Here is a 23,574-nt window from a genome sequence, read left to right on the forward strand (position 1 = left end):
TGCCTCCAAGGGCATCAACACATCTATATTAATCTCTCTGATTTTCCCTGCAACTCCGGTAGGTTAAGTTTCATAATGCATGACAGCCATATTATGTAACACCATAATTATCACAAAAAAACAGCAACAACGTGCACGCAAATGGCGCTGTCAGCTTCTGGATCTCCCTCTGCTTCTCCCTGTGTATGACCATCCAGACTGACTATGATTGGGCTTCTGAAGCCTACTTTTAGGAGGAACTGGTACTAAAACACAGACGGAAACTGAAGAGACAGAAGCAATGGGAGATGTGTTTCTTGATGTATAAAATAAATAAATAATGTTGTGCATACCGTGTCACTTATATACCTGAAGCTTTATAACCTGAAACAGCTGTTTTTCTAGACAGATAACAGGTTAAAAACATTAAAACAACCAAATCATCATCATCATCATCATAATCATCATCATCATCATCATCATCATCATTCAGAGTTAAAGAGCTGCCTGATGTCAAGACATGATGCAACAAATATGAGAACTGACATTTAGTAGTTTGAATGCTCTGTCATTTTCCTGTTCCTGGAGCATCCTCTTATATCCCGTCTGTCATAACCTTCGCGGTCTAGGGGATACGTGGGGGGACGAACACATGGCAGTCAAAGAATAAGTGAAAAGAAGTCAAAAGGAGGAGTAACTGTTTCAAAATAACATTTATTATGACTGGGGTTAACAAAAAAAACAAAAGTTCTACTAAGTGGGAGAGGTTGGGACAGTTGTGGTTGTGCCAAACAAAAGAAATCAAGATAACAAAACTAGGCCTGGTTAACTACCACTAAGAAAGAAACAAACAAAATGGCTTCACCTGCTTTTCTAATAAAAGTCCATCAAAACAATACAGAGGCGGCACCAACCAATAGTCTAATGTTTTAGAGACAAAGTACCTACGTGAGTGCACAAATGTACAGGGTACCCCAAACGTACCTACTGTCCTCAACCTCCCACCACAAACTTGCACCTCTAGCAGTGTCAGTGGGTACATTGAAACATAAGACACCCCTGAACTCTTCAGGCTTTCTCCCTTTTATAACGGGGCCCACTCAGCTGATTGGCTAGATGGCCTTCTGGAACCCAGGTGCAGCCGGATTGGCCTGTACAGGTGGCCACTGATGGGCACCTGAAAGGAAAACATGGAGGGAGAGGAAAACACACAACATGACACGTAACAAAACCGTAACAATATCATAATTGTGTGCAGAAATTCCACTGTACATGCCAAAGTGATGTCTTTATGCACTGTTGGTTTTTAGGGGGCTTTATTAAAGACTTACATCCAGAGAATGTCTGAGGGTCAAAGACGGGGAAGTATTGAGTGATATAATTTAAAGTTATTGTTATTGTTATTGAGTTATTGTTTCAACGCTTCAGGTTTCTGCACAAACAGCAATTGTGTTTCTTTTTTTTTTTTACTCTTAATCTAGCTCCTGCTTCCTGTAAGTAAACATGTATGGATTAAAAACCTGGTGAATAAGCGCTGCAGGAGACACAGGGAGCAATTTACTGCAGCCGAGGTATATGAGTAGACCTGCACAGTGAGAGATTAACAGCTGCTTATGGCTTTATGTAACACAACAATGTCCAGCACACACATGCACATACAGATTCCATACCAATACAAACTGCACATACCTGCACATTCCCAAGTACGGTATGTACAGGCCCATTTGTTAAATTGACTTATTTGGGGAGCAGTACTGTACTGTGAAAGAAAAATAATAATAAACAAACCCAAAACAGAACCTTTGGGTTGAATGAGGAATTGATTTTATTGAATAACGGCTCTTTACGTGAATATAACACTTACTGTTCTACACACTCCCCGCAGAGTACAATACATATACTATTTTAATTTCAGTAAACAAAGTCACATGTTTGTATATCCACAGCTGTTATTCACTTTATCGAATGAGGATTTGTCACTTTGTTCTTCCATTTCATAAACATAGGGGTTAGTAATTTAGCCAATACCAAAAATTGGTAGATTGATTAATAAAGGAAATAGCTCTGTTATGTTGATATTGTGGGTTCTGATCTGTGGAACTAAACTTCAATCAACTCTCATCAGAAGACTTGCTCTGGCATTGACTTCTCTCTGTATCAAATAGCTCCCTCTTCTGGTGAACTCTGGGAAGTGCAGACACACAGGGATGGAGTTACATTTTCAACTATAAACCAACAAATCATTTGCATGCAGCATGTAGTTCTGGTATGGGCACAGTAATAAATGCATGCCATACAACTTTGAGATGACTTTGTTGGATTGTTGGGAGCAATAATCTTCGACTGGTAGTCCCTTAAAGTGAAGCTGTATCTACTCATGAGACTTCCTCACCCGTTGCATTACGTCTTTTCAAGTATTTTATTATTTTTAACGTGGTAAACCGTATTTACTTGGTTCACTGAATAATAGAAAATCTTGAAGATATAATACAGTGTCATATAAAGTATTAAGTTGTTTCATTGTCACCAGTTTAGTTTACAAAAGGAATGTTTTTGATGTTCACATTCACCAGTCATATGCAGTGTATACATACATCAATACAAGTTGAGCCTCAGGTGATACAAACACAAATGATCCCATTTGTCATTAAAGTAAAGAAGAAGGCGCACATCGGTTTTTCTGTCCCGCTAAACCAAATTTGAACAAGTCAGAAAAAAGGATGTGTGTGCCTACTTCTTTACTAAGTGTTCAAGAATCCCAAAAATAATGGGAGAGAAGAAAGGAATGTGAACGAAAACTTCAGTCTATTCTGTTTCACAATACAAATAATGTTATCGAAATAATGACTAGTTAGAAATCCATATAAAATTACAAAATGCATATATAATATATATCACAAATGTCTACAGAACACAAATACATATGAGAAGCCTTTATAATTAAAGTTGTGTATATATACACACACACACACACACACACACACACACACACACACACACACACACATATATATATATATATATATATATATATATATAGTGTAATGGTGTAGGAAAATAAATAGAGAACATGTGAATAATGTAAATGGGTCTAACAATGAGGTAAGTATTTGATAAAGAAATATAACGAGAGAAAAACACTGTGGTTTGGTCCTTATTTTGTGTGTTTTCATCAGATTCCAGTTGTTGCAGGACTATGCTTGTTTCTCTTGAGCTGCTCTGAAACATAAGTATCACATGTCAGAGTCCAAATCCCAACTATGTATCATCTTTCATCATATTCCCCGTTCCTCTTTGCGATACATTGTCCATTAAAGATCAACTTCTATCAAAATGAAAAAAAAAGTTCTTTCCCACATAATGGTGAAATCTCCAATCATGTGAGTTTTGTTTTCAGGGTAGTTGGACTCCTTTGAGCTGTGGAAACTCAACTCAAAAACACAGTCGGCGGCAACGCTCAGTCACACAATGTTCCCACGTGATAAAAGTGTGATCATATTCAATATAAAACAGGGTGCAGCATTAAATAAGGCATGATATGATAATACACCTTTTTCTTTTTCAAATCTTCAGCAAAGAAAAGCACTTTTGATACAAAAACAAAAAAATTACCAGCACAACATGTGCCCACTTCTCTTTTTTCAGTCTTCATTTGTCCTTCATGTTCCCGAAAAATAACGTGTTAGTACTGTTAGTATTTGGAACTGCAAAACACCACCACAGAGCAGGCAGGAGGAGCTGCTCAGTTGGTGACAATACATGTAAACCTGGTGCTTCCTATAGCCACCATGTGAGTCCTTCATATCTATGAGACATTGAGGTGACTCGTGAATTCAATCTTCTTTCCAATTCACAGACCTTCCCTCTGTTTCTTGCAGATTCTGCAGCGTGTTAGTTCACAGGGAGTCCCGGAGCAACTTTAAGCACAGCGATGGCTCCAACTTCAAAACAAGTCCATTTCCAGAGACGCGACTCTACTCCACCTTCCAGATGGCGACCTTTCCGTCGTGTTTGCCAGCTCCGCTGAGGACGTACCGGTCTTCCGCAGAGCAGAGTGCCGTCACCTTGTCGTTGTGGCCGTGGAGCTCCTTCAGGACCTGGTGGAGCTCTGTGTCCAGGATGTAGATCTTCCCTTTGGTGGATCTGCGGCCAACACCGCCGACCCATACCTGGAGAGAAACAGGGATCATTTTTTAAAATATGGATTGTAATAAATTTAAAAGGTGATTTTGAAGTGTTTCGTATGTGTTCCATCAGTACTGTGTACTGACCTGGTTTTTAACTTTGATCATGCAGTAACATCCGGCGCAGTCCTGGAGAGCCACGCGGTGATGCGGTTTGGTACTGTCCTCAAAGTGCCAAATACACACTTCTCCTGAGTCCACACAAACACTCCACATCTCCTCCTTCTACCACACACACACACACACACACACACACACACACACACACACACACACACACACACACACACACACACACACACACACACACACACACACACACACACACACACACACACACACACACACACACACACACACACACACACACACACACACACACACACACACACACACACACACACACACACACACACACACACACACACACACATTGAGGAACAAGGGTCACACTCAAATACAAAACCTAGACACACCAAGAGAGAAAGAGAAAGAGATGAGTGTGGTACCTCAGGCAACAGCAGTATAGAGCTGAATGTAGCTGTGGCTCCTCTCTGCTGCTCTGGTAAAGTCAGACGATGTTTCAATGAACCGTTCCTCCACACCTCCATTATGTTGTCCCTGGAAGCTGGAGATAAACGCAGGCAGACAAACAGAGAGATTATTCGATTGCACAACATCGACTCCCGTGTTTGCTGTTTTAATGCGTAATGTAGAGAGCGGGAGACTCACAGCACCACAGCGTCCCGTTGCAGCTGGAGACTGACTGCAGGCGGTCGCAGGAAAGGTGGAATTGTCTCTTCACCTGAGTGGTTAGTGACATAAAAACCATAACAGGACAATGAGAAGAGGAGGGACAAGTAGTTAATAGCAGGTGCTCTGACGACAAGGTAGAATTAAAAATGTTACCCTTGAATTAACCTGTAAGCTATCAATGTATCAATGATTATTTTATTGCACTTCGACCTTTTATGTGAGCATTCTGATGTATTTAGTACTTGTGTTGGTTTAAAAACGGACCTGCAGTGTTGAGACGTCCCACACCATGACGCTTCCCTCTGCACTGCAGGAGTACGCCACCTTCTGGCTGGGTAACATATGAACGTGTGACAGGTCAGACAAAGACAGGGTCCCTACATTAACTTCACAAATATACATAGAAGGGACACTGGGTGAAATAGTGCACGTCAAAGTTGTGTGACAGGACAGTTGTGTGTGTGTGTGTATGTGTATGAGCAGTCATGCGTTCATGTGACCTTATGTTGCAAGCGTGTAGGATTTATCCGGAGTATGCTTCATGTGTGTGTGTGTGTGTGTGTGTGTTACCTGTATTTGTCCGTGTCGAGCGACAGTCCGGTGACCTCCGCCCGGTGTTCAGTCAGCTGTCTGTTACAGACCATGGCCACCATGCTGATGATGTAGATAACAGAGTCCTCAGAGCCCATCCAGACCTGGTCCTTATCAACTCCCAGCATGCAGTTCTGAAAACAGAGAGACAGAAAGACACACTGCTGATCAGAATTCACACAGCTACAGAGAACAGCCAGGTGTCTACACATACGAGTTAACTTTAGGTTTTAAGACTAAATATGAACACATTGTGGATGAATAATAGGAATTAATAGACTCTTTAGAGGAGGCAACATACAGTAAGGTCTCACATGTTCAATGTCTACATGCTTATTTTTGTATTTTCAGCTGCATTTGACATCAGTGACACTCGTTTCCTTTAGAAAACACAAGGTAAGTGATTAGCAATTAATTAGTCAATGACAGACAATAAATGTACTAATATTTTGATAATCGACAATTTCGCTTAAGTTATAATTCCAGACCCCCCAAAAAAAGAAACGTGAGTATGTGCTGCTTTTCTTTATGTCATGTGATGAAAAAATGGACTACTTCTGGGTTTTTGACATCAGAATATTTGAAGACGTCACTTTAAGCTTGAGGTAATTGAGTTAAACATTGCTCCACAGTAGCCAAGACAACTTAACTTTTTTACCCAAGTTCTCTTCCACAGGCCGTCACTCGGATGAACAATTAATCATCAGACACCTGTGTGGGTGGAAATTAATTGTGCACTACTTGAACTCTGCACTAGGTGGTAGCATTTCCTATTAAACGACACTTAGTGCCTGAACACGTTGCAGTGCATCTAATACCATAATCTGTTTCTACAGTTTCAGACTGAGGAAATAATTTATGGAATAAAATTATAATATTTATATAAAGATGCTCAGCCACAACTAAAAAAGAAAAGAAAAATCTGCTTTCTATTTTAATCATCCGTCAGGTTACTAGTGTAGAAGTAAGAGCAAAGTCCAAATGCTCCAATACATGGCCTAGTAGTCACACACACACACACACACACACACACACACACACACACACACACACACACACACACACACACACGCTTGGAGTCAAGGTCAACCTTTACACTCATCCTTAACCTCATTTACATTGAACATGCTCCACCCAACTTTTACTTGTTTGTATCTTGTTGTGAAAGTCAATGTTTGCACCGAAACTTTTTTGGTCTTGGAGGGAATGAAAACTATTCAAAACACATTGTACAAAACATGTGCAAGTCTGCAGATAATACTGCCACTGTTTGAGGTGAAGCATCCAGGAATAAACCTGAGGGAAAAAGTTGAATCTGTATCTGATGTCAGTGGTATGCATGTGCTGCTGATCCTGTCCAGATGCGAAGAAGTCAAACATCACGTCAAGCGCTACCAAAGAATTACAACAGCATTAGTTTTTCAATATATACGGTGAGCGATACACACATATTTATCTTAAATAAGTTCTCAAATGCATCCATGGTTCATGCTTGTACAAAAGCTTATGTCTAAATCCAATGCAAAAATTGTGAAAAAAAAAGATACTAAGTAAAATCGTTCAGTAGTCAGTTCACTTTTCCCAATTCACTTGGAGAGATTTTGGTTAGAAACGTCAGATTCTGTTTTGTCATAACTCCTGGGCAGAATTTGAAATCAGTGGGTGCAATATATATATGTATATGTGTGTGTGTGTATGTTTTTGTTACCAGTCTTGCATTTCCAACGTGGCAGGTGTGTGTGAGGGACCAGCTGGAGGCATCAAACACCATCACCTTCCCCATGCTCACAGACACCCACAACTGACCTGAAACACATTTAGCAATGATCACTTATTTCACAGTCCCGTATCGCAAAAAACCTTGTGACCTACAGCTGCCAGTGTTTACTCTTCCAGGAGGCCAAGAGGGAAATGTGGATGTTTGAATGGAAATACTTCATGTTCAAAACTATTTTTCTGCTGCCTGACTCCGCCCAGGCTTCACCTAACGGTCAGATATCCTGTAACATTTTCAGCGCTATTTAAAAAAAAAAAAAAGTGGCGTCCTGTCGTTCATAGGAGGAGCAACAGAAGGGGACACAGAGGGAAAGGAGAGAGAGCGAGAGAGAGAGAGAGCAAGAGGGGGTAGATAAGTAGGAGTGAACTGGCCCTACGCCAGAAATTCAATTCAGTGACCTATATTCATACCGGAGTGTCGGAAAGAGGCAGGCAGGGAGGGTCTGAATAGCCAGATTTGTTCTTTTTGCCAACAGAAATCTGAGAGCGGATTGCGACAGAAGAACTGCACAGAGTCTGTATATGTGGGCATCAGTGAGGACGAGTGTTAGCGCCCGGGGGTCAGCCCGCCACCAGCCGGGCATCTAAGTGGCCCCATATGGTCGGTCCACTGAAGCCGAGGGCTTCGTACTGCCTTTTCTCTTCCTGCCACGTAGTGCGCCAGTCTGTCTGCCCCAACATCGTAAAGTCAGAGGACTGTTACCAAAGGCTCAACAACAGTTAACAATTATTGTGTTTTAAGGTCAAACGTGATGGCTGGGACTTCCTGATGGGCGGCGGAATAAAAGAACAATCTGTGTCTTAGAAAAGGGTTGGGCGGTCACAGCTGCCAGAACAGCTTCAGGGCTCCTTGGTGAGTTGTTGTTCCAGTCTCTGGAGGAATTCCATTTTATTAAAAGATGTTTACTTATATTGTGTTTTTACGTTGTTGAGGAGAGCACTGTTGATATCTGGTGACCCTTTGTGTTTTAGGTCTCCGCATTTAGGTTTTCCAAGATTTATCAAGTATATAAAGTAATTTGAGTCTCTAAGTTAATGCCACTTGTTGAACACTTTGCACTCTTTGGCTCTCTTTTGGCTCTCATTTTACTTACAAAGTCTTTTGGAAATAGTTTTTAAACTCCATAAAAACATTGAGTACATATAAAACCAGTAAATATAAACATTTTGAATGTTCTTCATCGGCATTGGCTTCGAAAACTATTTAAATGTATTGTCCCTACAGAAGAGGACCAAACTGGCATATGAGCTTTGAGCCTTTTGTTTTGTAAAGCTTTGTTTTCCACATTCGATGTACACAGTTTTGTGTTTCTGCATTATTTCACATTCCAGAGATTCAACTGATCTGATTTCAGATCTAATAAAATAATTTCAGATTTCAGATCTACTTAAATAAACTCACTGCTTCTGTACCTACGAGTACTTTCCAGGTGAGCTTCTTCTTGCTTTTAATCTCTTGTTAAGTGCAGCAAAGTTAAGAGGTCTTTCTGCAGAATTACAAGCCAAACGTTTACTACTGTTTTTCCCAGAGAGGGATGGCATCACACCTGCTGTTGACATGTTTACTGCTGCTGTATGTGAAACGGGATGATCTGACTTATTCTGTTCACAGGATTTCAAAGCTCCCACTGGAAAGGCTGAACTATATTTATATGACAACTTAACTTTAAGGTGAGGTTTCCCTTCTCATATATTCGTACATTTCTGGCCGACTTCCTTGTGTTTTCGGAGGTTCAGAAACTTTGTGTGCAGCTTTATGTCTAAACTGTCTCTTTATGTTGGATTGAGTGGCGATTACAAACCAAAGGTCATGTGTGTGTATTGTCTGTGTATACGTCAGTGACCGTGTGTTGGTGTCTCAGTTGAAACTCTGGAATGTGAAAATCGCTTGAGAGAGAGAGAGTGGAGATTGCTTGGTGACAGTTTTTACCTGGTGTGTACAGAAGCACATCTACAGCCTGAGGAGCGGCGAGCTCCAGCGAGGGGTTGATTTTGTGCTTCAGCGTCTCTGCAGTTGTCTTGGGGACCATCATCGGCACTAGAGACACGCAAACCAATGTTAAAGAGAGTTAACCCTCAAACAGCAATACAAATCTCCACACCTCGGATGAGTCATCATGTACGGAGGAACACAAACAAAATGTCCAAATATTCTCAAACCCTTCTGAACTGACAAAAAATTGCAACCAAAATGAAGTCATTGACCACAGCGTACATTCAGAATAACAAAAGGTTTTAGTGCCTCAGAAAAGCATCCAAACTGAATCAAAGCAAACTGAAGTGATAATGCCTTCCATGTTTATGGAAAAGTAAAGCAAACAGGAGAGAATCAACAACAATAATCATCATCGTTACCTTCCATCTTGATGCGGTCAAAGTGAGCCAACTTGGAAGCAGCGTAGATGGCCTTACTGCTCTGAAGGCTGCCCACTACTGCGTCCATTAACAAGGCGTTAGTCAGAGCCTGCTGCATGTACTGGGGGTCCTGGAGACAAAGATCCATTCACAATTACACCACAACTTGACATGTAGCACTTTGGACAGTGCTTCACAAAAAGGCATCACAATGAGATTGTACAAAAGACGTCTGTGAAAGTAAGTCTAGAAAACCTGATTTTAGGGTGTGAATAGCAGTACGGATTCAATTGTAAACAAATAATTGCTTTGGAGAGATACATCAGAGATACATATGTGTGGATGATTTGGTTTAGATCTTGGTGCAATGCTGCCAGAGGTCTTGCCATTGGGGAGGCTTATTCACCGTAAAAGACAGAGGGGGGAGAGTAACCATGAGAGAGAAAGGAGAGACAGAGATGTTACAGTTACATCATCTGGTTTCACAAAGGAAACCTTCCGTCTTTATTCAAGTGCGTATTTATGTTCGGGTACGCCTCAGGAAATTTCAACCACACCTACTAAAGGTCAGTGAAGTTTACGATGACTGTTAGCGCACATGCGCGCACACACACACACACACACACACACACACACACACACACACACACACACACACTTAGATAAGGCCAAGTTATGAGTAATAAAGGCGCATGATAACTCACCACATCATCTTTTTTTTCTCGTACAGTTATTCCTCTCTTTTCTGATTCATCCCCCACATACACAGCATACCCTCATACTGGCACATACTGGCACACACACACACACACTCAGTTATAGCTTTACCTTGTGTTGGTCAGCCATGTTGCGCCCGGCCCACATCTCTTTGACCATCAGGTTCCATAGCTCAGTCTCCGTTTTCAAATTGGCCTCGAACGCTTCCTTCCTGCCCTGAACACGCAGCTTCAGGCTGGGGATTCTCAGGAGCAGGAAGGGAGCCGAGGACACTTTCACCTCCTAGAGGAAAAGAGAGGAAGAAAGGATGTAGATCACTATGCAGGATCATCAACTGAGATTGAACCTAGAGATCAAACTCAAGTCTCCAAAGCTCTTTTGTCCTTCCTTTTGTCAAACCTCTAAATCTCGGTACTGCGCCACCTCCACATATCCCGGTCGTCCGTCGGTCAGCAGGAAGAGCCGTCGCTGAGTCATTGCGATCTTCCCCACACCGCGGCTCGTCTTGACAGAGGAGGACAGCTTGAAGACACACTCGCTGGGCTCAATGTGCTCTGAGACGGACGCTGGCAAGCACACCTGAAGATCACACAAAAAACCTGAGTCAGCTGATTTCACTGGTTTGCCAGCTGGTCGAGGAAAAACCTTTTCAACAGCAGGTTTTCCTTATGGGTCTGTATTGGCCTTGATGTTATAGGTTGTTCATACATAAACGCATTTGTTACAGTAAAACAATTTGCAAAATGTCACACGCCAAAAAAAGTCCCAAATAAATCAAATTCATTGATTAATAAATGTATCTGACATAACAATGACTACTATCTTTATAAGCTCTTTTGGAGTTTTAGTTGCTGAAGAATAGAGTTGGAAAAATGATATTCATTCAGTTTGCAGTCAAAATAACAAAATGTATTGATATTATCAAAGAATTAAATAAATGTTTCGATTGCTAACTCTTAATTACAGTTTAATTTACTCGCAGCTCACATATTGCTATATTGTTTGAGTCGCCATGTTTTCAGCCAATCTTAAGATCTTTATTATAACATTCAATAGATTATTAGATACAAGAGATCTTTCTCTTTTACAAACATTTTTAAAAGACCTAAACTAATACAAGCTCAAATGCAAACATAATCTTAGTTCCTGATGTATGCATGTTAGCGGACGTAAAATAAGCCTTAAAATTTCAATTATGATCAGCTGACAAGCACATCGTGATAGATTTTCCATCTGAGTCACACTTCACTATTACACTGTGAATGTGAATATAACTGCAGTTGATGTGGCCTAAACCATATATTCCAGATGTGGGCCTTTAAGTTGTATGTTACGTGTAAAGCCTACATACAGACCTCCTGTGCCTCCGCCTCAGTCTCCTTCCAGATGGTGTAGAAGACTCTAAACAACTCTGGACCCACCTGCTTCTGATGACCTGCAACAACAAACACACACTTCCATCATTAGATATCCTGGATGACTCTGTGCCAACACAGCCAGAGGAGTTGTGACGCTGAAAAACGTTAGATCGATCTTAATGATTGAGCTGAAACTGTATAGAAATGCTCAGCTTCCTACTCTCTCTCTCACACAACATCTGGTAGCTGACTGGGCAACTCCTTTTTTAAGCAGTTTAATCTTCCAGCTTGTCTTCAAAGTGAGCAGTTGGGGGTCGCAGTCCTCCCTGTACATTACAACTATGATACAGTACACAGTGCACTCCCCCGCACCCACCGTCCCATACAGGCACAGCCATCTGGCAATGACCACTGAGCATAAAGTTTAGTCCACAAAATATATGTAACATTCAGTTTCATGTACAATGTACAAACAGTGGCGTTCAAGTCTGCTCAGTGCATCACCATATGCAACTTATAATATTTGCCTTTCGCCACCAGCTACAGGCCAGTAAATTACCACTGCAGCCCTGGTTACACCTACAACACCAAGCAGCCCTGCATGACCAACTTCTTCAAGAAGGGGTGAGGTAATGATTAACCGGAGGAATGAGTGTTTGCCTAGAAAGAGGGAGAAAGTGTGTGTGTGTGTGTGTGTGTCTGTGTGCGCTGAGGCCGCAACTTGGGAGTTGTCAGAAAAGTTTTTCGGGAGAGACCGTTTGATCAAAAGAACGGAAAAAAGGCCAGAGCTGCTCTCATAAATGTGCATTAAAAGCACATAATACACACATCCGTGGATGTAAATGCAGTATATGACACCACTTACCTACAGTTAAAGCGTCAAAGAGTCTATGTATGGTTCCTTGGTCTTTTACAATGCCGGACTCCTGGATACATTTCACAAACTCCTCGAGCTGCATATACGTTTTCGGCAGCTTGAAGCGCTTTACGGCATCCTCCTCACGCCCGTTGCCGTCACGCGCTTGTTCCCGCTCCTGGTCCCTCTTGATCCGACTGATGAGCCGCTTCAGTTCTGGCCGTTTGTCCGCCTGTGGAGAGATTCTATCAGTCATTATTACGGCGCTAATCAACATGGTCATCAGAATCATCAAGTTTTGATACAACTGTGAATTGATGTATTGATAACATTAGAAATGACTTTTTCCTGAGCAAATGGTGTTTCTTGTGTAGTACACCCCAACAACAATACTTAAAAGTTAAACTTGACCTATATATAAATGATGCGATCAACTGAAGTGAATCCAGATAACTGCATTTACAACGAGCACAGTGTCCCCATTCATGACAGACTGACCTGTAACCTTTCAGCTTCTGGCAGAGAGTCAACCAGAGACTTAACCATCTGAGAAGGGAAGATGTCTGAGTCGGTCTTATGAAGGCTCTGGAAGTCCTCCAGTGCGTCCAGACGCCTGTTGGACACCGTGTTTACCAAACCTCGCAGGTAGTGGTACCTGGAAAAGCCGACAGATGGATTGGGTTGGGTGTCTGATAAGGATTATTCAGTTGTCTAGAAGTCGTTGGTTGGTTTACAATTTTGATATTATCAGATTATTCACACATACATGATACAATCCCTCACCACTGAGTGAATGTTTTTAAAAAGAATATTACAACTCATGGTGTACAACCTGTTTTTCTAGTTGACTATTTCCCTTAAAAAAAATTAAAAGAACGACTCAGCAGGAAATCTGACAGAAGCATCCGCTTCAGAAAACGGGTTGGCTGAGGTTTGCAGGAACACATTTGCAGTTTAAGCCAAAAAGGGCCCACTGCATATAAGCAAATCCTGCTAGATCATTTTACAGCATTTTATTTGCTTTATTTGAAAAGTTTTAATATAGATTATATTTACTGATGGAGTTTACAGTTCATGGATCAGGAATTAAAACAATGAGTCACACACACAAATAAATACACTGCAGAAAATACTTAAATACAGCATACAGATATTGAATATTGAACAACACACAATATCCATTCTCAGTTATATCTCCTCTTAGTACCTGGCCATCAGGGCAGACTCTTCAGGTGGTGTAGCGTTAATAGCCTTCCCCAGCGAAGAAACCATGTTAGAATAATAGTTCTGGACGTAATGATAGGCCAGAGGAGGGGGGAACTCTGGGAGGCGGAAAACCTTCACCGCTTTCTGAGGAATCTTCAACCCTGGGTGACAAAGGAAATTAGAAATAGTTTGACTCTTAATTGACTCTCCATTAAATCCTTACTGACCAACATCCGGTGACATCTTCCTGAGGGAAGCTGGTCTGTTGGAGCTGATGGCAGTCCCAGTATCGCTGGCAGGTTGCTCCAGGTTCGGCAGGCTGGCTCCCAGCCTCCGGCTCAGTCTGTCACTAGGGCTGGCGTAGCTGCTGTAGCCACTCCTGGATAGATCTGACAGGAGAGGACGCCGAGGAGACTCCGTCATCGCACGATTCCTGGAGAAAGACGCGGAGGAGACAGATGTTTAAACAGCTTTAGTTATGATCGCTGTCAATAGTTATATCATTACATGAAGACAATCTATTTTTTCATCTATGGGGGTTGGCTGTGCAATAAACCCAGATGATTCATTTTCTTACAGTACTTAATTGATTAAAGTTATTCACTACTTAAGTGTATATACAAACTATATGAAAGCTGTGTTTGTCCCGCTAGCAACTAATGGTCATTTTCATTATCCATTGATTTGCTAATTATTTCCTCAAACAGGGTTTAAGCTAGAAAACTACTTTACAGGACTGTATGTCTCATGGGAGGTGGCAATACCCACTCAGCGTGTAACCTGATTATGTCTTTACATGATCTTTAAAATATACTTGTTTTAAGTGCACAACAAACAAAATACTCAGCTTGCACTTTTATACCCACAGTTGCCCGGTCCACTATCCCTCAGCTATGACATCATACTAGAAGATATCCTACTTGTGTGCATGGTTACGCGTGTTCTGCTCCATGCGGCTGAAGGCGTCCTGTTTCCTATTCAGCCTGTCTCGCAGGAATGAGTGGAAGATATGAGTGTCCAATACCTGGAGCCAACAACAAAGAAAAACATCAGTTTGTCAGAGTTTGAGTTTGTGTGTGCGTGTCTTGTTTGTAAAAATGTGTGAGTGTACCTTCTTGTAAAAGAGCTGGTCTGCTGGTTCCCGGGTCCTCAGAAACTCCTCGCTGTTGAAAACTCTGTGTTCATGGTTTAGAAAGTCCTGGACGCCTCTGACAAAGACAGCACGACAGATGGAACGAGGAACAGTTACAGAGAAATGGTTTAATTTAGTCTAATATATCTGAAGATGTAACGTATACCTCCTGACCTCTTTATTTTATTTCCACAGCTATTCGTAAATGAAACACTCGGAGAGCTTTACCTGAAGATGTTGACCATGAGTTCCATAGCGATGTTTTGTATCTGTGTGTTGAGGCGTGTCTGCCAGTCTCTGCGTTGGCATCGCAGTGCGTTGGCATCCGTGCCCGCTCCAAGATGACACAGCTCCAGGTCATAGTGAAGCTGGAGACCCTCTGCCCTACACACACAGTACACCAAGTGCGTAAGATCAGACCAGAACAGACTCACAGGTCTTTTCTTGAATAAACTGTGTTCCCTTTGTATTTTTGATTTAGCCGATATTTAGGCGGTAGATTTAATTTCTGTTCAAGCTTTACTCTACTGGCGGTTCAAGTACCCAAATTAATTTGAGTGAACCTAAATTCTGCATCGAAGAGCAGTGGTACACTGTGTCTCTGGCCACGATAGAAGCAAACTCACAGCCATCACGTTTGCTGCGCGCGTGCGTGCGTGCGTGCATGCGCTACCTTGACATAAAGCTCTCAGCTGCAGCCACAGGGATAGCTGGTAGGTCAATGGTTTCAGACCATGACGACTGAATGATGCCATCATCAACATTCACCAGAATTAGCTCCTCTGTCTCCTGTACAAAAACGTAAACACACACACACACACACACACACACACATTGTAGGTACAATGGATACAATTCATTACGACACAGTCTGACTGTGCTCTGCTGTGTTAGACTAACAGGCAGCTACTGTTAAATATGTGAACCAAGCTTCTGTAAGATACTGAATAAAGATGAATGCAGTGGAGAACCAGTTATTGTTAAATACAATACTTGATGCTGATAAATAAAGTGTGTAAACAGTGAATGCTACTCACTGCAGCGACCTCTTCAAAATGACTGATGTGACAGCCCATCAGGAAGGCTGTGGGAGCCATGAGGAAGTCCAGCATTCCTCTCGCCAAGACAGGAACATAAGGCTGCTGCCAGGACAGAGGCTGAAAGAGATGTCAGAGGAACAGACGATGAATGAAATGATGGATAAGAGGATGCTGCAGGAAGTTATCCAATATTACTTCAAAGTCATAATAAAATAGAAAAATGGTAAGATACAATGTTTCCCGCCTACTGACCTGCAGGTACAAAAGCAAACTCTCCGCTACCAGAGTAAGTCTGGCCCAGTCAGCAGAGAATAATACCAGCCTCTGCTCTTGAAGGAGGAAGGAAAGGACCTATAGAGAGAGACGGGCCTCATGGTGTTACCTTAAAATAGCAACGTTTCCTGTTTTTCTATATTTACAATGTACTTTATGAAATAAAGGACCTGCCTATACCTCCTTGTATCTTGTTTTTCAAAAGAAATACCCATAAACACAGTAAAGGTACGTTTGTATGACTAAATACATATATTTGACATCTCTTAAAGACTCCCTCTTGTGTTTCTACGCGATGCAAGAGCAGTCTCTGTGTGCTGCATTACCTGGAGCAGTGTTGCGTGCGGGAAACAGAGGAAAGGAAGATGCAGGTCGATGTCGATAATAGGACTGTCCTTATCCTCCCTTGATGGAAGAACCACGTGGATGGGACGGAGGTTGAAGGACTAACACACAGAAACACACACATATTACTGTAAAGATCTAGCAATTAAAAATGGTCACATAGACACAAATACAGATAACGTGAAGGTGAGAGAAAATTCTATATCTCAACAGAGAGAAAACGTTTTTTTCTGACCACATGTAGCTGTCCAGGTGGTGGTAAAGGGACCAGGGACAGCTTGGCGGAAAATTCCTTTATGGTGTCCTCAAAGTCAGCTTGTCTCGTAGGCCGCAACAGAACCAGGAGACTGGGAAGGAGAGTCGGAGGTGGAAGACAGGTTTAATATGTCACCAAATCACCTTAACCAAGGTTAGGTTATCCATCAGCTCTATGTGTTCAATAGAAATTATTACCATGACAAGCAGTCTTTCAGAGCATTGTAATAGCGGAACTTGGAGATGATACACACAGCAAAAGGTGTATAGAGGCGGGACTTTGACGAATTCCCCCTGTGGCCATTCTGGATAGCACCTTCCTGACAGGACTGACAGGGCAGACGGCCAATGAAAAACAACTGTCTACATTCATTGGAATTAACATTTGAGTGAGAGTTAGAGAGTGTGTGTGTGTGGTGTGTGTGTGTGTGTGTGTGTGTGTGTGTGTATGTGTGTGTGTGTGCATGTGTGTATGAGTGTACGTGTGTGTGTATATGTGTGTGTGTGTGTGTGTGTGCATACCTGCACAGCTCTGTAGTATTGCACGACAACTCCATGGGTTCGGTTCCCAAACAGGTCGGTAAAAACCAAGAAGTGATAACTGTCTTCTCTCTGCTCATTGGCTAACTGAAGACCACCTATCCGAAGGAAACCAAGAAGTCTCTCAGCAGAGTTGAACTGTATTCCACTTTAATGTCATTTAGGAATTAAATTCACATAAACATCCATCCATCCACTGCCAAAAGAGGCATCCTGATTACATGCCCAAGTGACCCGCTCTACTCCAAGTTGCCTACGGATGTGTCTAAGGCTGAGCCCAGCCACCCTATGGAGGAAGCTCATTTCGGTCGCTTGTGTACGCGATCGCATTCTTTCGATCAATCCCCGAAGCTCATAACCATAGGTGAGAATGTAGATGAAATTGGTAAATCGAGAGCTTTGTCTCCGTGCGACACTGAAGAGATGTGTGAGTCAAGACAACAATGTCCAGAGCCTTTAGCATCTCAGGGCAAATCTCAGCTTTTTGACTACCTCAGCGACTTCTGCCAGGGATATAGATGAGTTTTTCCCCAAAATTCTGCACAGAGGACGTGTTGGCCAGGTTCAGGAGTTACTTAAAGTGCTCTTTCCACCGCTTAACAATATCTCAAGTCCGGGTCCACAGTTCTCCTTCTCTGCTAAACACAGTCTGAGCAAGTCCTGCTTTCCCTTTCAGCCTGAGGTCTAAGTCGCAATATTAACTGGGAAATTCAGAGTTTTGCCATTATAATGAAAGACATATGGCGAAAGGATAATAAGGTAGTGCATGTCTGCATACCAGTGGGTGGTTTTGGTGCCTAATGTACATTGTGGATTCAAGTGACATAGTAATCCATGACGGTGGTTATGGCAAGATTCTTCTCAAGAGTATGATCTGTGACTCGTGATCAGTCACATCATGACGTTGTGTAGTCAGATCAGTAGAAATCAAGGTTTGGACATGTAATGCCATGCACTAAAGAAGTAAGCAAAGCACACTAGGCAAGAGAAAAAAACTGTGTTGCTCGAGATGGCCACTGCCACTATACGGACTGTTGAATTTGCAGAACAAATTTTCACCATTGCGTTTCATTCAATTCAAAACGTGGAAATGTTAAGTTTGTCACAGAGGAAACACACGTTACCAGGGAAACAGAGCTGTGGCAACGCGATGAGGTCCAGATCCTTTGGGACACTGATGTCCTCTGTTGGTGAGGATGCTTCAGTACGATTGCTTGTTTCTCCGCCAGGCGACCCCTCTGCAGCACGATCTCGCCTCTTCTGCAAACAACCAGAAAAACAACAAATGTGGAGGTTATTTCTGAAAGTGATCAACAAAGATGCCTGCTAAATGTGATCTGAAACGCCCAATCCTTTATCCACATGTTAAGCGTCTCAAATTGACCATTAATATCTGAATTTGGCTTTAGAGTTTCAAATTAAAAAAAACATTTTGTTTACCTTTTTGATAAAGCTCCTCCTCCTCTGGACACGACTGAAAGCTGGTCCAATAAACTGGCTGGAGTTGGTCTCCTTGGAAACAAAAGGCGGGGCATGGACCTGCAGTACCTCTGCTTCCAACAGAGGGATTTCATCTGACTTACTCTGCAGACGAAGCTATGACATACATATTTAAAATAAAACACATATAATGTCTTCATAAACTGCTTTTTAAGCTGTGCTATTAACTCAGTGTTTAAGATCAAATGTTTAGGTGCATGTGAATATGAAGCTGTGAAGAATAAACACACAAGTTTAAGTAAAAGAAACAGTAATTGTGTATATTGGAACCATGACAGTATTTAAATACAATACTACTACCTCAAAACGGCAAATAAAGTATACTTTTAGCAATTCAAAAAAGGGCCTGAAATAACCAAGATGGCTAAAAAAAACTGGCTTTATGGGAATTATCCAAACCTTTTAAATGCATCTGACCGATCAGATCTAGGCTAGGAATACCTGTGTGGTACACCATAAATGTATCCTCTTTTTAAGTGTATCCTGTATCCTTTACCAAACTACACTTGAACTCAATCATACTTATGGTATTTCATAATCCTTAATTACTGCCATTTCAAAGTCTGTGTGTTAGATACTATGCACACCTGTCGTGAGCATGCTCTGTCTTCAGATTGCTATCCATTCAATAGCAATCCGATCGCAGTAGTCGCCACTCTTGTGAGTATATGTTGATACAAGGAGCATGCAAAGAGTAAATGCTGTCCACATATGTTTGTTTGCATAAGTTTTATTTGTGTTTGCGTGTGATATACCTGGTATATGTCTCGAAGCTTATCACTGGGCGCTCCAACCACTACACATGCCTCCAGCAGTCCAGACGGGAGCTCTGCCATCACACACACTGTCAGACACACACACACACACTGTCAGACACACACACACACACACACACACACACACACACACACACATGAACATATGCACTGAGGTAGATACCACCTCAATGTCTCTGGTTATATTACATCTAGGTAATTGAAGGAAATGTTGCAAATCTAAGGAGTACATTTGATTTCCTCTTTTATTCCACTATTCAATTCACGGCATTATCTTTTATCTTCAAAGCATGTTTCCACTGCAAACATACACATACTGTGATAGAAGATGTGCTATGCATCACAAACTCTTTCTGGTAACATCGGACAACATCAACGACAGCACAAGGAGTTAATGGTTCAAAGATTTCATATTTTGGCCATGACTCACAAAACATTCCCAAACCAGATGAGTTCCAGTTTCCCAAATGACAAAACTATAGCTTGAGTGATCTAATGTGCACAACACATCATCTACAATTAAAATCCAGCAAAAATAAATAACCCCCACACAGAAACATTTCTTTTCTGGCAACTTCCTCCAGATGTGTGCTGACACGCATACACACTCTGACGCAAAGCCATACTAAACATGTAACTCACCCAAACAAACAGATGTTAGGGTTTGTCCACTGGTGCAGTAAACCACATGTGTCATCAGAATCAGAATCACAGACGGGAACAGGTTACTGTAACTACTAACAGACGGTTTGGTTTTGTGTGGTTAGTGTTCAAAACACTTGATGCACTCGGTCTGACTGCAGCTGGATGTTCCAAACACATATCCATTCATTTTAGATCTCTCTATTCCGGCCAATTCGTTTTAAAGTTAACTCAAGTTAATATTCTCAGAAAAATACGCTAGAATTGAACATCAAAGATATGTTGGTTGAGCACAGTGCCCTTTGTAGATAAGATGTAACTACACTATATAGAGAGGTATCTAAAATTAATCTAAGTAGGGTTATTGCAGAGGGTTACATGGCATAACTTCCTTGCCCTGTGAGTCTATTCTCCTCCTTACAAGGACAACATGTAATCTTTTTTAAATAGGTTGAGCTACTTTCCACGCGCACTAAAAATTAGAATACACAAACATTTATTGAGAACTGCTTCAAGTCCTTACAAATCAATCTACCTACCACTCCGTTAAGGCAGATCCACAAATACAATCTATGACAAAATTGCACTAAATGTTCCTTCTTTTCCCTCGACCTTTCTCTTTCATGTCGTTTAACTCTCCTCCTCTCTTCTCTCCTCTCCTACCCCCTCTCATATCACCTCCCTGCTTTGCTCTTTCATCCCGTACTTGTTCTCTCGTTTTTACTTACTTTTCTTTCTTCACCTTCGACACGCTTGTTTGCTTTCTCTCCTTCTCAGTCTTCAGGCCATTCCGGCCTCTAACTAACCACCCTGCTGTGTCACGGAAACACACACACACACACACACACATACTCACACACGTAATGTATTACCTGAAAACCCCCTAATCTTAGAAACCATGTGCGTGTAGGAGCGCGTGTACATTTACACTTCTCATAAACTCATTTATGTCCGCCATCATAGCAGTTTTATAACCATCTCACACACATCAACTGGCAGGACAGTCTCTTGCGTGCGTACACACACACACTCTTAATAAAATGCAGATGTCATGCATGCAAGACCGAGACAGGTGGAAAGAGGAAGACAATGTGAATCGAGTAGTTCATATTGCGCGGCCTTCTGAGTAAAAGCTTGCACTTCCTTTCTTCATCCCTTATGGTCGACAAAGATTCCACTAGAAAAACACCACTGACCGGAATATCTCTAACGTCAACATAACGAACAAAGATTATAGAGGCAGCCTCCATGCAGACATGCAGAGGCTGTCCAGGAGCTATAACAACAAGACATCGATGTAGTCGACAACACTTTTTAATTTATAGAACTGAAAATAGGGATAGGGGAAGGAGGCTGCTTCGGAAATGGAAGTGGTTAAAACATCTTGGCATCATACTGGCAAAACGATCCAAAATAACCTCACAGCATATTGTAATTTCAGTGGGCTGAGAGAAAACTGGACAACTGCACCTCCTCTCGTGTCTGCTTTCGGGCTTTAGAAAACCAAGCACGGGACGGGAGACTTTGGCCAATCATGGGTAAGAGGACGTTCCTATTGGCTGTTCTACAAACGCAGACGCACGTGCACATCCCTCTGATGAGAGCCCGATTCAACGGTGGGACATCCTGCAAGAAAAAAGTTGCTATTCCAACATTGGAAACAGCAATCACTGCAAAGCAACAAGGAAAACCAGACAGATCAAAAATAGAGTCTGGCAATAATGTTGCTCATAGTTTAGCCTTCTGCTCGCAGCTATCGTTAGCTATCTCTCCATCTCTGAAACGCTTCGGCAATGTTACACCTCACCGAGGCCTCCAATCACAGTGTAGTATCTCATAGGGCTTTACACACCCACAAGTTTGCAAAAGAAAAAAAGTTGTAGTTTTCATATATTTTCCACCGTATAACAGGTTCCCGAGCTACTGCTGCAAGGTTCTTAGGGGACAGAGCTCAAGGAGGCTGTAGTCTCAAATTATGTCATTTATTTTGTTGTTGTTGTTATTATTGTTGTTGTTGTTGTTTTATTGCCTAATTCCTATAATGCAAAAATAACCTTCCTACCCCAGCTTTAAAAGAAGTAATTTAAGGGCCATGGGGCAGACCTGCAAGTGTTTGTAGACTTGCAACAAGCTTTTTTCTAAATTTAGTATCAGATGGAGTTCTTAATTGGAGATTGGCACAGTCCCATGGACAGTAAATAAGTCAATGATTTTTTAAACCTGTTAACGACACTGGAACTTGAACCTAGACTGGACATATGCATGTTCATTGCAAATGGAGCGACCTCTGACTTCACATCCTGGTGAAATGACAAACACCAGTGCACGTTCACAAGAGTTCACTGAGCTGTGCTGGGGACAGAGAGGACGAGGGTGAGCTCTAAACGGGTGGCTTGTCCCTTCAATGGGGACCAGACTACATTTACAAGGTCGTGGCTGGTTTGTGAGGAACACTAGAGCCTATCATTCATGACCTGAGCCAGTGGAAACATTGCATGCAGTAGGACATGAGTGAGTGTCTATATTACCAAGACAGTCTTTAAAATGTGTTACTGCTTTTTCTTTCCTCACTTGGTAACACTTTGAAGAAGAGGAAAACAATCATTGTATTTGAACGCTGACACAACCTGTGGTCTCACTTGTTTCCGTGCTCCATCGTTGTCCAGCAAACGTGTTGCATACGAGGTGAATCTCAACGAAACGTGGTAACAATAGGTAACTTCATTTTACCTTACGTCTGTCACCAGCAGCGACGTCGGCCCGTGCTAATTCAGCAGTTGGTGCATGACGTTACCGTAAAGACAGTCAATGCACATGAGACTGACTTAAGACCAGTTGAGCAACATTCTTAACACAGCAGGGTGAACATCTAAGACTGACCTGAAGTTAACTGGACTCGACCATTCCCACTGGACAGAAGTCACACGGAGCCGACGCGGTCACACATCTGTGGACAAGTCGTAACGCTACAGCTCCAACGTCCAACTCCGCCTCTGACTGTCTCTGCGCTGGGATTGAACCGGTACTGACACCGTGCGGTTTGCCGCTGGCCTGTCAAACTAAAGGCACTGACAGCGCTACGGTGAGCGGAACTTCCCAACATTTCAAAATAAAGTTTTTCTTTGTCTCATTTACACTTCCGAGAACTGACTAAAGTGTACTATGGCGCCCTCTGGTGTGAGTTGTGTGTAGTGCTACGCGAAGAGACGTCAATAAAAATACATGTATGCGATTTGTATGAAATAATCTATTTACACTTATTTAATTACCAAATAAATCACTGCAGCCTGCTT

At 42.0% G+C, this 23,574-nt stretch overlaps 1 protein-coding gene across 3 annotated transcripts; it reads right to left on the reverse strand.

Annotated features, from left to right (window-relative positions):
* Positions 1–1,786: 1,786 nt before the first annotated feature.
* On the reverse strand, positions 1,787–23,321 carry dennd3a (DENN/MADD domain containing 3a). Of its 3 annotated transcripts, none has more exons than XM_034545898.1 (30): positions 23,162–23,321; positions 19,619–19,707; positions 18,804–18,959; positions 18,488–18,623; positions 17,346–17,461; positions 17,022–17,152; positions 16,804–16,915; positions 16,550–16,669; positions 16,203–16,301; positions 15,948–16,067; positions 15,584–15,699; positions 15,139–15,294; positions 14,890–14,986; positions 14,699–14,802; positions 14,006–14,211; positions 13,780–13,939; positions 13,071–13,227; positions 12,582–12,804; positions 11,714–11,793; positions 10,758–10,937; positions 10,470–10,640; positions 9,642–9,771; positions 9,217–9,324; positions 7,219–7,316; positions 5,490–5,644; positions 5,184–5,250; positions 4,896–4,968; positions 4,673–4,791; positions 4,251–4,388; positions 1,787–4,148 (listed from the first exon to the last, which is right to left on the reverse strand). In XM_034545898.1, the coding sequence occupies exons 2-30, from the start codon at positions 19,697–19,699 to the stop codon at positions 3,954–3,956; spliced, it is 3,804 nt and encodes a 1,267-aa protein (XP_034401789.1). In that variant the 5' UTR covers positions 19,700–19,707; positions 23,162–23,321; the 3' UTR covers positions 1,787–3,953. The 3 variants fall into 3 exon arrangements, with proteins under 3 accessions (XP_034401789.1, XP_034401788.1, XP_034401787.1); XM_034545897.1 differs by having other exon boundaries at positions 19,619–19,729; XM_034545896.1 differs by lacking the exon at positions 23,162–23,321 and adding an exon at positions 21,154–21,326.
* Positions 23,322–23,574: the final 253 nt, after the last annotated feature.

Source organism: Cyclopterus lumpus, chromosome 11 (assembly GCF_009769545.1).
Source record: "Cyclopterus lumpus isolate fCycLum1 chromosome 11, fCycLum1.pri, whole genome shotgun sequence".
Taxonomy (NCBI): domain Eukaryota; kingdom Metazoa; phylum Chordata; class Actinopteri; order Perciformes; family Cyclopteridae; genus Cyclopterus; species Cyclopterus lumpus.